The following is a 16,528-nucleotide window of genomic DNA, read 5'->3' on the forward strand; positions in this document are numbered from 1 at the left end:
CCAAACGTACAGTGATGTCGCTTTCCGCTGATCAGGGGAGCCGCAATGTCGGCTTGACTGCAAACAGGAAATGGAATTAACTATTCTCTCTAACCGGGGAAAACACAGTTTAGACGCTAACAAAATCATCAATACTGGGGAAAATACAACCGTAATAAACGCACGGAAAAAAAAAATTTATGTGGTCTTTTAAAATTAACACTTGTTCAGGTGATTTTGCATACTTCATTTACATTAAAAAACTGCAATACGTCATCTGTGGACACCCATTTTTGGTCATACATGAAAACGTCTGTATGGACAGCTGAAGGTACGTTATATCTTGATTTTAATCAAAAAGTCCAAACGGTTTCTGTTTTGTCTATTTTTAACTACTCGGTATGAATATGATCTTAGCGCTTTACATGCTAAAAACGTAATTGCTATGTATTATCTGGAATAACTAATAACTTGCAGTATATTCTCTTAGCTATAGCTAATGTGTCGCCAATTGTAAACAATAACAGGCTGCATAACACTCAGTGTATTCCAAAAAATATCACTGTGTGTTTAGCTTTGATGGACAACAATTGTAATTTCTGTTTGCTGTTAGTGAATATTACCAGTACTTGCTATTGTTCACCAGCACAGTAAGGGTGAGTCAATAACGTTATCAGTATGTGACAGTTTTAGGGAGTGACTGAGTTATAAGAGCCTCCACACCCACTATCAGTAGTCGTTTTTCAACTTTGGGTTTCTGTATTCCGTTGCCCTTTCAACAAAAGAACCTAAAATCTTACTTTCTCCGTATTCTTAGTTACCTAGTGTTTCTTTGCCAAGATGCATGTATTACTACTTAAAGAGCCGAGAGATGAGGAATCTGGACCTGATCCCTACATGAAGGTAGAAGCACTCTTATCCGAATCCAGAAGAAGCTGTAGTAATGTGATTGATGAAATGGTTTTTACGTGTCATTTTCTGCATCTAAAGGCATTGGAATCGCAAGGACACAAAGCAACACTCATCCCTGTCTTGTCTTTTAAGTTTGTCTCATTGAACACCTTTTCTGATAAGGTACGTTTCATTACAAAGGAATAAATATCTCCCATCATAAACAGAAATACCTTTATGTTTGCAACCCCTGGAACAAAAAATGTTAAACAATTCAAAAATTGTAGTCTGTGCATACTCCCACACTGAAAATACAACCTTGAATATGAGTACTGTGTTCAAAATAAACTTTATCATAAATTCATAAAATAAACATGGCTTTTTAACACGTTTTTAAAAATAGAATGTATTGCCTTTATTAGCTTTTCCAGCCAGAGAAACATGGTGGCCTGATCTTTACCAGTCCCAGAGCAGTGGAGGCTGTGAAGATGTGTTTAGACATGGGAGGAAGGAGAGAAGGTGAATTTATCCCGTAAAATAAGCACATGCATTAAGCATTAGCAGATATTTGTAGTGTATTTCTCTGGAAGTTCAATTTTACATTATGATTGGCAAAACATGTCTTCTTTATCCAGAATGGAACAAATCCATAAAAGACAAATGGAACTCAAAATCCATATATGTGGTCGGGAAAGCAACTGCAGCATTAGGTAAGCCGTTGAGCACAATTTTCCTAAATCAGCGTTTCCTAAACATTCCTAGTGGATATTGCACCTTATAAACTATTTATATCTGAGTGTGACATGCACCTGGTGCTTGCAGACATGTGCGAAGAGGTTTGAGTACGATCAGCCAGTTGTTAGACACAAGTGACAGATTGCTGTGACATACAGACAACAAGCAGGTGGAAAACCTCCCAATGTTTGCTTAACTTCTCCATTGTCTATTTTTTTTTTTTTAAAGTCTGAATTTACTTTCTTTGACACATAGTAATGTGTAAAATGGAACGTTTTATCCTTGTTTGCTTAAAATGAAGTTTTTACTGTTTCATCATTTGCGGTTGCTCGTGTAAAGCTGCAGGTGTTTTACGTGTTCAGCTAAACATGTGGATTGGGATGTAGCGCTGTCTTACAGATGATCAGGATATTCTCAATTCAAGGCCTTGCAATAGTAGTAGTTCAACTTTTCCACAGATTCATATCTGTGGAAAATATCAAGTTTCATGTTTCATATTCAACATGAAACTTGAATATTTTGTTGGGATTCTTTTGTGATACACACATTTGAAAACTAAGCCTGATTTTACTTTGACTCCACAATTTTAAACTACTTTGTGTTGGTGTGTGATATGAAATCCCTAAGAAATATATCTTAGTTTTTTTGGTTTTTTGTTTGTTTATTTTAACGTGACTAAATTGGCTAAATACTTTGGCAAGAGATTGTGTACAAATCAGCACAACGTCTCCATTTATTCCTTACCTCTTTCTAATTTCTTCACAAACTCTTCCCATGATCTCTCAAGTGGGTTTGCTGAATATCTCTGCAGACTGTTTGAAGGTTTGCTCTGGAAGAGACCAATTCTCATTATATAATACAGCTATAAGCATATTGCTAAAAGGCACAAATTAGTGAAATTGTTTGATTTAATTATATAAGCAATGCAAAACACGACAGATTAATCACTCTATTATCAAAAATTGTTACATGAAAACTTGACATAAAGAAGATGGTCTAGTGAAGGATGATCAGCATAAGGTTTGTGTTAATCTTTGTTCTGTTTGCTGTTTGCTTTGCTCTGTTCAGTTCAAAGCCTGGGTCTGAAGCCTCTGGGAGAGGACACCGGGACAGCTGATGTCCTATCACGGCTTATTATTGAAAGTATGATGTGATCTGTACTGTTCTCTCACGTTTATTAGGCAAATTGAAAATTTCTATTAAGCACTGTGACATGGTCCTTCTTTCTGTCTTAGGAGAGGACACCGATATCCCGCCGCTTTTTTTCCCCTGTGGCTCAATTAAAAGAGAAGTCTTGCCCACGGCTTTAAGGGAAAATGGTAAGCATTTTCTTCTATTGTGTCTCACAATTAAAACTTAAGTCCATAAATGCCTTCTGGGGTTAAGCTAATTAATGAGATAATAACTGCACTACCTTTGTCACAGCGGGGGATTTATTTCTTTGTTTCCAGGGGTTCCCTTAGAGACGCTGACTGTCTATCAAACGGCTGAACATCCAGATCTTGAGAAAAATCTGAAAAACTATTTCACAGAGCAGGTGAAACCAAAACTTATTCTGTATTTTCAAGTAAAAAAAAAAAAAAAAAAAGCTGTTTAATATATTATAAATAGTAACTTACTTATGTACTCACAGGGAACTCCAGCAAGTATAGCTTTCTTCAGTCCATCCGGGGTGAAGTTTTGCCTGGAAGCAGTGCGAAGTCTGTCGGGTGAACAACTCAATGAAATAAAGGTATAGCGCAAAATTTTAAAGTAATGTTACTGAATGTATCCCAGTATAAATGCCCATATGTACTATCTGTTTTAGTTCATTTTAAATATCTCTTTTATCATAAGAAATGTAATCCTGTGGCTCTAAATTAAACCCTAGATTTGCAAAACAAATAGAGACGTTTCTCAAACGCCTTGCAAAATGTGATTTTATAAAGTATTGATTAAGGATGCCTGAATACAAATATTTGTGTCTGACTCAATTTGTCTGTAGTTTGCCGCCATCGGGGCGACTACACGGGACGCCATGGCAGCGGAAGGCCTCTGTGTGAACTGCACAGCTGAAAAGCCAACGGCGGAGCATTTGGCAGCAGCGATAGCCACGGCTCTACAGCGACCATCCTGAGGCGTCTGCTCTTTAAATCCGACCAATCTATCTGTTGTCTGTCTAGTTCAACATTGTATAAAAAAAATGTCAAATCATGTTTAATATTTTGCTGCTCATGTCACCGTTGCTGGACTTAAAATTTGCACTGAAAAAATGTTTTGTGTCATGAAGGGTCAAGGAAGTTTATTTCATTTCAAACCTGTTAGTGTTAAGATTAGTTTTTAAAATAAAGCTTGGTTAATGTGATTAAACATGGCAAACTGTGTTTTGTTGAAAACAGGTGATGATGGCAAAGGTTCTTGGCATTGTTTGTTGTTCACATGAAAGTGAGATCGTAACCCAGTCCACAGGTTAGCGACTGTTTATCTAAACAACTGGACCATGAATAACACATCCAGTTGTATTCGCTGAGGAGAAGTTTACTTTTCACACACAACTAAGGAAAGTGGCTGAAAGTGGGTGTGTAGAAACTCAGGACTTGCTTATAAAGAAGTGCTGCTCTGTCCTTGGACTACTTGGTTCCTCCACAAAGGTCAACGAGTCGACTGGAAACACGATGCTGACTATTATTCAGCTGATGCTTTTAGTTTTTCTGACAAACCCAAACCATGCTGAGAAACTTTTCCACAACCGGGATCATTCCGACATGCAGATTCCTAAATCTCACCAAGCTCCTGTCATAACAGACGAATATGAAGCGGAGGTAATTATTTAAATTTTATTTTTCCAGTTTTACTGACATTTAAATGAAGCTTAAATGGAAAAAAAAAACAACATGTAAGCTAACCTTAGTCAAATTTGCTGATGTGCTCATGGTACGTGTATTATGCCCACACTGATGATATGCTAATATTAACTTACTTAAGGGCTCATTCAATGTAAAAATTACAAGTAGCAAAAGTCGCAGCCATAGCAGTGTGAAAACACTCCTTGGTTTGATGTTTAAATGGCTGCAGACAACAAGAAATAACTGGAAAACTTTCAGCAGGAGGATCTTGATATGTTTCATAGTATTTTTACAATAATTGTCTTGTGGATATCCCTTTAGTTATTTCTTTCTAGGTATGGATTTATCAAACCAGCCCAGCGGGAGGAGATCCAGATGAAACAAAGTGACATTTCCTTCAGTGATGACTTCCTGGAAGACTTTCAAACTGCAATCCAAGAGGGAACCTCAGTGCCTCTTTCAAGGGACATACCTAAAACTAGTCATGGCGAAGTCCACAAAAGTCAATCTGAGAGTCAAGCATTTGTTTCAGCCCTTAAAGAGTTTCAAATGGTATCTGGACTGCCTGTTACAGGAGTGTTTGATGATGCCACTAAGGAGGCAATGAACAAACCACGGTGTGGGGTTCCTGACGAGGAGACAGACCCAAATCCCCATGTCGTAACCGAGAGCATCGGTGACTCGGAGTTGGAAAACAGTTGGAATGAAACTTTCGACGAGACTGACGGTAACAACACAGAAAGCAGCATAATTGGCAGCTCGTCAAACTCTTCTGAAGACGACATATTAAATTTTAACAATACAGAAAGCCTCCTGACTATTTCAAATGATACACACAAAAACAATAGTTTGAGTAATCCAACCGGAAACAGTAACAGCAGCAGCTCAAGCCAGACTCAACCTCTGCAGAACGGAAGGCGCCACCTTGCTGATCTCGTGTCAAAAAAGAGACAAAGGCGGGATTTGGCAGAATCTGGGTACATGGCGTTTTCTAAGGACGTTCTGAGGTGGCGGTTAATTGGAGAAGGTTACAGCAGCCAGCTGACCATTGATGAGCAGAGGTACATCTTCAGGTTGGCCTTCAGAATGTGGAGTGAGGTGTCTCCACTGGAATTTGTTGAAGATACCTGGTCACCTTTGGAGGATGTTGATATCAAGCTGGGCTTTGGCACAGGTGGGCATTAGTCAGTATGTCATATACTCACTTTGTCATAATGCATTGTATATAATTTACTGGGTTTTAGTAATGTAGTGAACTTTTGAGCCAGAGTGTTTTACAGCAACAAACTTAAATGTATTTAATCAAAATTGTGACTAACTTAAAGTGGCTCTGGTCAGATGAACCCAAAATGGATGTTTCTAGCCAATATGCAAAAGGTGATGTGAAAATATACTGTGCACCAAAGCATATTTATGTGTTAGGATGACTCATTCAAAGTCCAAACCTAAATATATCCGAGTGGCAAGATTAAAAAAAAAAACAAAAACCTGATGCTCACAGGTCTTTATCCAAACTGATCAAGCTTGAGCTGTTTGGAAAGTGTTTCAGTCTCTAGATGTGAAAAAACCAAAGGACCTGGAGAAATGCTTACAGCAAAAGGTATTTGTCAAGTCTAGAATATGTTTTCTCAGTTAACGAGTATGAATATTTTTAAACTGAGGATGGGGGAAGAAAAGAAAAGAATTTCAGGGAAATAAATGTATTATTTTGCATTAATAAATACTTAGAGGAATCAATACTCTGTCTTTAAATTGCCACAATATGCCTTAGATGTTGTCAATGATAAAACAGGGTTTTTTGGGGGGAGGGGAGTTGTGTGCTAGTGGTTTTCACAGATTAAAATTCATGTTTTAAAAATTCCTTTGTTTATTGTAGAATAATTCAGTCAAACTAACTACTGTAGATTTTAAAATAAGGCTGACAAAGTTGATGAGAATGAATCAAATAGCCCTTTGATGCCTAATTGAAAATCATTTTTTAGTTTTTGGATTATTTTATAATTTATATAAATGATAAAGAGTAAAAGCTTACTGGAATCTTATGTAGACTATGTAGATAAAACAAATCTGAATCTAAAAAAAGTAATAATTTTAATAATAATAAAAAAAGAATCATTTTGGCTTTTATTTCTTTTTCTTCACATTGTCCCTTCCTCACAGGAAGACATCTGGGATGTAATCAAAAGTTTGATGGCACTGGTCAGGAATTTGCCCACGCGTGGTTCCTGGGAGATATCCATTTTGACGATGATGAACATTTCACTGGTCCCAGTTCTCACACTGGTATAAGCCTCCTTAAAGTAAGTAAGCGTGCCGAGTGTAGCCAATTACTGGAAAATCAAAATGTCGACTGACTGCCCCCTTTCATATCCTTCCTCTTAGGTAGCAGTTCATGAGATCGGCCATGTTTTGGGGCTGCCTCATATCTACAGGCCTGGATCCATAATGCAGCCCAGCTATCTGCCCCATGAATCCAGCTTTGAGATGGACTGGATGGACAGGAAAGCTATTCAGCATCTATATGGTGCTCTAATACTAACACTTCTTGGACACACTCAATGAAAAATCCCAAGAGATTCAGCGTGGGATAGAGATAGCATAACAATTACATGAGATTATCCTTGTAATTGCTTCTTATTTCTCCTCACGTTTGACCCCCACCAGGTGGCTGTAAAGGCCGGTTCAGCACTGTGTTCGACTGGATCAGGAAGGAGAAGACGCCCTACGGGGACGTAACGATCCGCTTCAACACGTACTTCATGAGAGACGGCTGGTACTGGCTGTACGAGAACAGAAACAACAGGACGCGGTACGGGGACCCAGTCGCGCTGCACATTGGCTGGCACGGGATTCCCGGCGATGGAGTAGACGCGTACGTACACGTGTGGTCCAGAACAAGAGAGGCCGTTTACTTCTTTAAAGGTAGAGAAACTATTTCGTTTCCACCGCTTTCCTACAAGTGGGACATCTGAGGGGGAGTCCGTGTGACAGCCTGTCGCTGTTGAAGGTCCGCAGTTCTGGAGATACGACAGCGAGAACGACCGGGTGTTTAGGCACGACTCTGAGGGCCGCCGCTATCCGAGGCTGATTTCTGAGGGCTTCCCAGGGATTCCCAGTCCTATTGACTCGGCCTATTATGACAGGAGAGACTCCCACATCTACTTCTTCAGGAGAACCCAAGTAAGAAACAAATTCTTGGATACATGCAGTTAACTAAGTGAGTGCAGTTTAATGATTTAACCTTTGCAGTAAAAGTCGAAGAAAGGGGAGAACAGATTATTAAATGACATCACCCAATCATTTAAATCTTTAACAGTACGACAGCTGGTAGTTGGAAAGGAAATGATATCTTGTAAAGAGCACTGGGTAATTGTTTTTTTTAGTGTCCTTTGAGAGCGTATCCAAGCAGACAAAAGTCCTACACTTTCTCTGTTATTTGTAATTAGTCAGATCTCCGCTTTGCGAAATGCTCTAACTCTCTCCGTCTGAACAGGTGTATGCATTCAGCGTGGAAACAAACAGCTTGGCGAGTGGCTTCCCCAAACACATCCGAGATGTTTTCCCTCCAGTGGAGAGCGGAGACCATCCAGATGGCAGCGTCGACGCTGCCTACTTCTCCTACTCCCACAATGCCCTCTTTCTGCTCAAGGGCACGCGCTTCTGGCGAGTGGTGGGCAGCCGCGAACGCTGGCGCCGGCCCTTTCTGCCGCGAAATGGCTTGATGCCACACAAGGAGGTGGATCAGCAGTGGTTCGACATCTGCGACGTTCATCCCACCTCGCTCAAACTAAGCCGCTGATGGGGTGGTGGTGGGGCTACAGCAGAGATAAAACACACCACTCATGTTTACAGATGTATTCTGCTGCTTTACCTTCAGGGATGCTATATTTTAGCGTGATGTCGGCTGTGTAATCTTTTCAAAAAGACAAAAAACAACTCTGTTGGCATGTTTTCCACGCAAGTGTGCTGAAACGTATGGAACAGCTGCTGCGGGTTTGTCTTTTATTCATTAGAGAAGAAGGTAGATTTACGAAAGATGCTTTTAGTCCAAATGTTTGGAATGTTGACGTGAATAAACGTGTAGAGTATTTACTTGTTTTTTTGAGTTTTACTTTAAGTGAGTTGAAGCAAAGCTGGTCAAAGCTGTTGCCGTCAATAGTTATGAGCCTTTTTTCCAAAAAGAAATTAAAGATTAAACTTTTTTTTTCTCATTACATAAGAAAAATGTATTTTTCAGTAGGAACACAGAAGACATGAAGTAAACATTTGGTTGTTAATTAGTGATTCCCCTTCAGCAAGTAAACAGCTTGGTAATTAGTCTCAGATTTTGTTTGGGGGCTCATTTTTTCTGCAATTTTTTTTCTTTTAGTTTTTTTATTTATTTTAGTGACTGTGAGAAAGAGGAGAGATTTGAGGGGACTTTAGATGCCTTTACCGTTGTATCCATCAGGTTAGGTGAAGCTACATTCATGTTAATACGCAACATAATCAGGATGAATCCTGTCTTTCCAGGTAGTGAGCTCTCTGTCATGGAGTGTTAGTAGTTTGATCATTTTGTTTCTTTATATCCGCCATATTCTGTTCAATCCCTTTCGTTCGTAGTCGTTCAAAAGGTCTCGGCATACAAATGCATTCCTTTGCATGTAGTTTATTTTTGGTTTCTGTCCTTTGTGCATGTGGATTTTGTGTTCTTGGATCAGTGTTGGCCCTCTGGCTTGTTTCCTCGAGTCTTTGTTCAGCTCTAGTGTTAATTGTTCCTCTTCCCTCAGTCTACATGTTTGCCTTCTCTCCCAGCTGCGCCCTGTTAGTAATCAACCACCTGCCTCTTGTCAACAATCACACTCCTCAGTATCTAAGCTCCTGAATGTTCATTGTTTATCGCTGGATCCTTCTGTCATGATGTCCTTCTAGGTCCCTTGGATCTGACTGTAAATCTACAGAGTAGTTTGTTGTTTATCATTAAAAGAATGCTGGTTTTTTTTTTTACCATCATGAGTCTCTGTGCTTGGGTCCTTTACTAACCTAAACATGATGGTGTTTTGCGGGAGACTTTTTCCTGAACAAGCAGCCCAGGATGGTCACCATGGGATAGATACTCAATAGGTGACGTTTAGACCTGAAGAATGAAAACGGCAACCATATTTTCCTGAGGAAATTAAATTGGATGCAACTTTAAACTATAAAATGTTTAACTTATCTTACAACATTTAATTAATGCAGACATGTCAAGGTGCTTTCCATCACCTCAGTACCTCAAGTACTGCAGTTTTGCTAATGTGTGTGTGTGTGTGTATATATATATATATATATTTAATCAGATGTGTTTTGGCATTTATTACATCAACTTGCACAAACTGGAAACTAAACTTCCTCAATGATAAAAGTACATTTTTACTGTTTGACTATCGTGTGTATGAAAGCAAAGCTACCTAAAAATCTTCATTTTTCTTGAGCAGCTATTGAACATGGCCTGGATATAATGAAAAATCTGCAATAAGCTTTTTGAATATGATGGACAGTAACACTCCTGGGATGTCTTCCTTTAATAACCTCCTCGACGGAGAAGATTAAGGATTCACAATCAGCCAAAGGATATTACATTGAGATCTGTATTGATGGGAAAAATATTGAAAAAAATGTGCTGCTCTTGGTGCTTAACACTGTTGAATATTACAGTATTCATGCAAAGAAACAAAGGCACTGATTCTTTAATCAATGCATTACTCGAACACTCATTAATTCACCTCTTTTTAAGGGATTAAGCTCCTGCTGGGCTTCTGCTAACTAGCTTTGTGCTGCAGGTGCTCTGCGGGCAATTTAATGAACTGAAGGAGAAATCAATTACGAGCTAAAGGAATAAAATGTCATGGTAAGTGCAGTTACAGGAGAGGGAGATGTCAAGAGATGATTTTTCAGCTCACAGTTTAAAGGGGGAGCATTAGCAGCGTGAAAATGAATGTTCAGATTCAGACTGGGACGTTAAACTGTCTGCTTTTCTTTCCAAGCTAAAGGTTTTCTTTTTTTAAATTTAGTTTAAAATTGCAGTGTTCATCTTGCTCACATTCTTAGACATTGTGAGTTCGGTTATCACAATGTTTTTAAGTACACTGTAATATTGGCATAGGCAAAAATGTGCCTTTTTTTCTGTTTTAAATAACTTTGAAATGGACACAGCAAACATACTAAATCTGGATGTTATTGTTTATCCAATTATAAGACTGTATGCAGTGTCTTGCAAAGTGTTCATGCTCTTTTGACCTTTTTCCATGTTAAAACCGCAAACTTTTTATTTATTGATTTATTTTTTTTAAATTAGGATTTTGCATATTTGACCAGGGATCTCAAACTCCAGTTCTGGAGAACCTGGTGTCTTTTAACTATTAGATGCATAACTGGAGAAGTGCATCTGAATCAAATTCTGCAATTGCCTCCTCAGCAGGCAGCCAGGTTCTACAGGATCCTGCTAATTACTTCACTATTTGAAGAAAATGCACAGCCAAAAGTTGAAGGGCACTGGCCACAAAGACCAACTTGAAACCTTTAATGCAAGATCAACTCAAAGTGAGGACAAGGATAAAACTCGGTGCAAGCAAAGAAAGAATCCAGTCACCCAAGTATAAATGTAGATGTTCGTTTACAATGTTTTTGTTTTTTTTAAAGCACACCAAACAAACATGACAAAGACCAAGAAACGCATCATGAAAGTGGTGAAGTTTAAAGAACTGTAAGGTTATAAAACAATATCCCAAGCCCTGGACATCTGCGACTGTTGAATCCATCATCTGAAAATGGAAGAGAATGACATGACTGCAAGCCTACCGAGGCATGTTCATTCCCCTAAAATTACAGGCTAGGAAAGGAGAGCATTCGTCCAAGAAGCGGCCAACGGGTCCAATGTACCAGCTGCGGTGATCTGGTTGGACTTCTACACCAACTCTAAACATCCAGCCAGAGCTACGAATGGAACGGAGTAGATCAAGGGGTATCTGTAGCCCGGTCCAGACACAATCCAATTAAAAGTCTGTGGCCACAGTTGAAAACTGGTGTTTTCAACAGAATATGTTTTACAGCCAAGTGTGGAAAACATTAATATTTACATATTTGTATCTGAATTCTTCCAAAGATTTACAAAGGTTTGCTGCAGCAACACCAGTAGAGGGCAGCATCAACACACTGTTTATTTACTGCTTAGGGTTCCTGCTGTTCAGTTTTTTGTTTTTTTTTTATTTCAAGAGTGGGACAAGGGAAAAAATAGACATCACACTACATACTGGAGATATGGACGCATCTTATTCTCCATCTGTGAGAGATGTAGCACTGAAAAGCTAATGTCAGCAAGAAGTGGAGTGGGCTCATTCAATACGTTTACCCGAATCGCCACACGCCGTTTGCTTAAGCTTCAGTCTCTTTGAAAAGGATTTTGTGGTTGCTGCCAAAAACTCCCAAGGTAGAGCGCGGATAAGCATTTATTCCACACGGTAATAAGAGTGGAATTCCAACTTTCCTGGAAAGCCGATTTTGAGCGGAAAGTTGTTTTGAGGATTACTGTAGAAGGTGTGATCACCCCCGACTCTGGCCTGTTTACAGTGGTTCAAAACAACTAAAATGGAGCTTCGTCACATCTGACTTGGTAAATTACACAACTTATCACCTTATTCCTAATGGGCTGATGGTGATGAACGGATACACGTCTACCATCCATCCTTTCATGCATGTATTTTTCCATCCATCCATCTCCATCCATCCATCCATCCTGTTTCACCCTTCCAAACATTTTGGTTGTCCTTGTGCTCATAAATAGAAAAGTTTGGATTGAAGCAGAAAAACAACACTTAGCCAAAGGGCTTCACAACTTGCCTCTCGCTTTCAAATTCAAATCATTCTTTCAAAAGCTGCATCATCAAATGGTTTCCAACAAAGTGGCCCTCGTTAGGAAGGCGTTATGTGGCAGAAAAGTAGGATATGAAATTCACAACCCAGACTTTTATGCTGTCATTACACCAAGAAGAAGAAGAAACTCCCAAAGTCTGCATTAAAAGCAGGTTTCTGAATGAATGACAGAGCGAGTTTGTTTGACATTAAATCTAATCATCACTTATACAAGCGAGCAGGGGCTTCCATTCCAAATGGAAATAGTGCAGTAATTACATGTTTTCTCTTAGGAATTGTCCACATATCAAACAACCCAATTTGAATGAGGAATCCAAATCATGCAAGTGTAATTAAGCATTGTGTAGCCTCATGCATAATGTAGCTCTTATTGACTACAATACCTGATAAACAAATAGTGTGGATGTGTAGGAGGAAATGTTTGTCTGCGCGGTGAAAGCCAGCTAATTTGCCTCGGTGCGGAACGGAGGAATCTCTCCCACCCGCTGCAAGCTGAACCTCGACCTTCCGCTCTGGTTGTGGTGGTGGTGGTGGTGGTGGCGGGGGGCGGGGGGGGGTTGGAAACAAAACAAGGGCTATTCTGACACCGTCAGTCTGAGTGGCAACTGCAGGTCAAAGGGGGTGAAGGGATGGTAAGGATGCAGGCTGTCCCACGCATGGCCACACAGAAGAGGCTGCCCCAGCTCACCGCCTTCGTTTTCTAGCACTGGGAGAAAAAATGACAGCAGACGATTGTGTCATGGCAACGTTTCTCAAAAAAAAGAAAAAGTAGAGCGATTTAGACTGATTGGATCAGAGCATCGAATGCTTATAAGCTGTCTTGAAGTTTCCCATAAAACAACTTCAGAAGGACTATTTTACTGCTAGACTTTAGTTGCACTGACAAGAGTTGTATGATCTTTTGAAGATATGTCACAGCTGGGTGGCAAAGTAAATTCACTGAACTGCAGCAGAAGCAGAAATCTAAATCAAATCCAGCCAGAACTGCCTGCTCAGCTTGATTCCAGATGAAAGGGATATTTTTGTAGTTTTTTGTATTTTTGCATGAATTATTCCTTTAATTTGTCTGCCAGTACTCAGGAAGTCAGCCCTTTTCCAGCTATGATGTCAGTGGACAGGATGTCAGATGACTGTTTTTGCACAAAATATAGGACAACTACTACACTGTGTGGAAAATTATGAAAAAAAATAATAGAAAAGGATAGAAAAAGACGACTTTGGAGAAATAGTTTTATCAGAAGTCATTCCTTGTTGCATTGTCCGTCCACGCATCCATCTATATACATTATATTTTAATATTTGGCACAAAGGGGCTGAGGTCTCTGAAAACAAGAATCTGAAAAGGTGTTTAAATCAACATGCAGCCCTTTTTAATAAATCGCTTCTATGCTTTTTATGTCCCCCATGACCAGCAGCAAAACATTCTCATCTTAAACAAAGTTACTGGAAGCTGAGAACATTCCCCATCTTTCTTCTTCTGTTTCTGTCCAACATCATCAACGGCTCTCTGTGGTCTTTTTTTTTTGCATCTTTTTTTCCGTCTTTCTACTGTTGGACAAGAGGAACAGATGGGGTTAAACCCAGGGGGTGGTGGTTTGCTGACAGGGTGAAGGATGCCCCAGGTTGAGATGGAAGGAATCCAGGTTTGCCAAATGTGGCTTCATTGTCTTATGTCTAATATTTAATCATCTCCTTTAATCTTTGATATTCGTGAGACTAAATAACATGAATGCACATTAGAAATGACCCCCCCACCCCAAAAATAAAAAATAAAAAAATATATATATATATATTTTGCTAAATAAAACAAATCTAATTTGCAATAATCTCTGTATTTAAAAGCTGTTCTTTTGTCAGGTAACTAGACATCAGTAAGTGCCACTGCCGACAACTTCAGCAGACTGTTTTAAAAGAACTATGCAATATTTCAATATTTTATGCTTCTTACGTTGATGGAAACATGTATGTTGGTGTTGCACTTAAATGCACAAACCTAAAAAATAAAAAATAAAAAAATCTCAAAGAGTTGCCACAATTTTAAAGGTACAAGTCAAAGTCCGATGTGAGCCTCTGGACTAGAGTCAGTGGAAAAGGGGGAAAAAATGACTCTGACCAACAGAAAATACAATTGGCACCTGTAGTTGAGGGGGAGTTTGCAGTCAACAAAACACAATTAATGAAAAATTGTGGTTACAAGCACGAATAAAAGTGCTTGTAACTGAGGACAGTTTTAACACCACATACACCCTGATCATAGATGAAAACGGTCGAAACCATCTTGTCACAAGTGCAGAAGCTAGTAGCTACAGTTGTCCTTCTCTGCTCTCTTGGGGCTACAGACAATCATTACCAAAGAAAGTGAAAAGGAATTCCTGGACTGGCTGCTTTTCAAAATGCCTGTTAGTGGCCTCTTTCAGTTGACTCATTCATGCATATTTGAGAAATCATTGAATTATTCACACAATGTACAAAATTCAAGGGACATGAGTACTTTTGCCATGCAAGGTATCCGAGTTCCTCTTCTGAGGTAGAGTCTGACTATCTCCACCTTTTTTTTTTTTCTTTTTTGGCAGATATTTGGAGGACTTCACTCTGACTCCAGCCGCTTCACGCTCGACTGTGAACTGCTCCACTACACGCTAAAGGTCACGGCCTGAAGACATGAATTTATCTCCGAAAAGCACAGGTGAAAGCAAAACCACGTTTCAAACATGAAAATATTATGTAGGTACAAGATACTGATGGAAAAACTGAATGGCATTTATAATGCCTGTTTAATCACACTTGCAACATCAAAGATAATGCTTTGGTTTTTGAATGACAAATTTGCAGTGTGCATTAGTGCGCCGCCGTTATTCAGTCTTGCCGAAATACTTTGGAATCCTTCTTCCTGGGCCCACTCGCCCCCTAATGAGGCCCATGTCCACTCAGAGTAGCAACCCCCTTTCAAATATCCACACAGGACAGTCAGTGAGTCCCAGGCTAAACCTCAAACATCCCATTCAGACGTAATTGTCTCAACAAAAAAGAAAAAAAGAAAAGTCACAAATGTCCTGACTCCTTTCTATTCTTTGATGCATGATGAAATCCTACTGCAACAAGATGTTTTCATTTCGGTTTTGTCAAAAAGTGTTGCTTTCAAATGATTTGCTAAAATCTTCCTTCCTTCCTGTATTGTGCGCTCCTTTCTTAAACATAAGCCTCCCGTGTTCATGACAGATGCATTTCCAGGCACTTTCTCGCTAACCACACAAACAGCAGGATGGTTGTTTAGCAGTTCTGCAGCTGAAACCTATTTGAAAACAGACCTCAGAGTACTTCTCCTCCAAACAGCTGCCGTCACTCGTGAGCGTCAGCTGAGGAATGTTTCTCATATGTCAGTGTCAGAAAGATTATATTATGTTACAACCTCTGGCTGTATTTTTTATTTTTTTTTTTAGTAACAATTTTTTTTAAGTACCAAACAGTGCATCAGTAAAATAAATATTGCATGCTTTTTCGCCTTGAAGGAAGCGGTATGTATTCTAAGCCATGCTCCGAGGAAGTGCGGTGTGTCAACCAGGAGAGAATTATGTCTGCAGAGGAGAAGCTCTCTTGCTCTTAATGTGCATTTTGGAATACTCAATAGGCAAGAATGTTGCTCTGAGCTCCGAGTTTGGGCTTTGGCTGCCTCCCATGTAGGTCACACCTTATTATGGCAGCTTCAAAACTTTTCAGCGTGACTCTGTTTAGAAAACGAGAAGAAGAAGTAGTCTCCAGTGTGCGCCACGGATTTAAACGCCACTGTTTCGCCTCCTCTTTCTGGAGTGCTTTGTTTGATCTAAATGAGAATTTGGAGAAAGTGGAGCAGCCTGTGAAGGAGCCTGTGAGAAATGGGGACTGACGTTGCCACCTCATCACCCTGAAATTGCGTAGAGTAGTTGTTGCCAGTGTCTTTGTTTGGAGATTAATGTTGCGTCAGTCACATTCTTTGTAAGGAGAGAGGGGGGGGGGACAGCAGCCAAACTGCGCGCTGAAATCTAGCTACATCAAAAAAAAAAAAAAAAAGAACACCCATTCTGACGAGGAGGAAAAATAGCAGAGCTGCATTTGGAGGGAACCGTAAATTTATCTGACATGCGTGGTCTCCCGCTGTTATGAGATATTGATATTGTGCCAGTCAAAGCTTGCCATTTGTGGCATCATCAACCTCTGTGTTGTAACTTCAT

General features: G+C 39.6%; 2 protein-coding genes across 9 annotated transcripts; both read left to right on the forward strand.

Moving 5' to 3' along the window:
• Positions 1 to 45: 45 nt before the first annotated feature.
• uros (uroporphyrinogen III synthase) lies at positions 46 to 3,954 on the forward strand. 8 transcript variants are annotated; one of them, XM_081601116.1, is made up of 10 exons: positions 46 to 310; positions 797 to 882; positions 970 to 1,053; positions 1,293 to 1,389; positions 1,506 to 1,580; positions 2,674 to 2,748; positions 2,841 to 2,924; positions 3,057 to 3,142; positions 3,239 to 3,337; positions 3,590 to 3,954. In XM_081601116.1, the coding sequence occupies exons 2-10, from the start codon at positions 820 to 822 to the stop codon at positions 3,719 to 3,721; spliced, it is 795 nt and encodes a 264-aa protein (XP_081457242.1). In that variant the 5' UTR covers positions 46 to 310; positions 797 to 819; the 3' UTR covers positions 3,722 to 3,954. The 8 variants fall into 8 exon arrangements, with proteins under 8 accessions (XP_081457242.1, XP_081457246.1, XP_081457248.1 ...); XM_081601120.1 differs by having other exon boundaries at positions 805 to 882; XM_081601122.1 differs by having other exon boundaries at positions 819 to 882.
• Positions 3,955 to 4,041: 87 nt separating this feature from the next.
• Positions 4,042 to 9,414, forward strand: mmp21 (matrix metallopeptidase 21). The gene is made up of 7 exons (XM_081601123.1): positions 4,042 to 4,406; positions 4,752 to 5,604; positions 6,591 to 6,730; positions 6,813 to 6,954; positions 7,095 to 7,352; positions 7,438 to 7,610; positions 7,924 to 9,414. Exons 1-7 carry the CDS (start codon positions 4,260 to 4,262, stop codon positions 8,227 to 8,229), a joined length of 2,019 nt encoding a protein of 672 aa, XP_081457249.1. The 5' UTR covers positions 4,042 to 4,259; the 3' UTR covers positions 8,230 to 9,414.
• Positions 9,415 to 16,528: the final 7,114 nt, after the last annotated feature.

This window comes from Poecilia reticulata, chromosome 19 (assembly GCF_904066995.2).
Source record: "Poecilia reticulata chromosome 19, P_reticulata-male-v2, whole genome shotgun sequence".
In the NCBI taxonomy this organism is placed as follows: Eukaryota; Metazoa; Chordata; class Actinopteri; order Cyprinodontiformes; family Poeciliidae; genus Poecilia; species Poecilia reticulata.

Excerpts from the sequence above, each read along its gene's own strand:
- uros (XM_081601116.1), top strand. The coding sequence starts at position 820 with ATGCATGTATTACTACTTAAAGAGCCGAGAGATGAGGAATCTGGACCT. Across the intron at positions 1,390-1,505 it reads CATGGGAGGAAGGAGAGAAG|AATGGAACAAATCCATAAAA; the intron begins GTGAATTTATCC and ends TTCTTTATCCAG. Across the intron at positions 2,749-2,840 it reads ATCACGGCTTATTATTGAAA|GAGAGGACACCGATATCCCG; the intron begins GTATGATGTGAT and ends TTTCTGTCTTAG.
- mmp21 (XM_081601123.1), top strand. The coding sequence starts at position 4,260 with ATGCTGACTATTATTCAGCTGATGCTTTTAGTTTTTCTGACAAACCCA. Across the intron at positions 6,955-7,094 it reads AGCTATTCAGCATCTATATG|GTGGCTGTAAAGGCCGGTTC; the intron begins GTGCTCTAATAC and ends GACCCCCACCAG. Across the intron at positions 7,611-7,923 it reads ACTTCTTCAGGAGAACCCAA|GTGTATGCATTCAGCGTGGA; the intron begins GTAAGAAACAAA and ends CCGTCTGAACAG.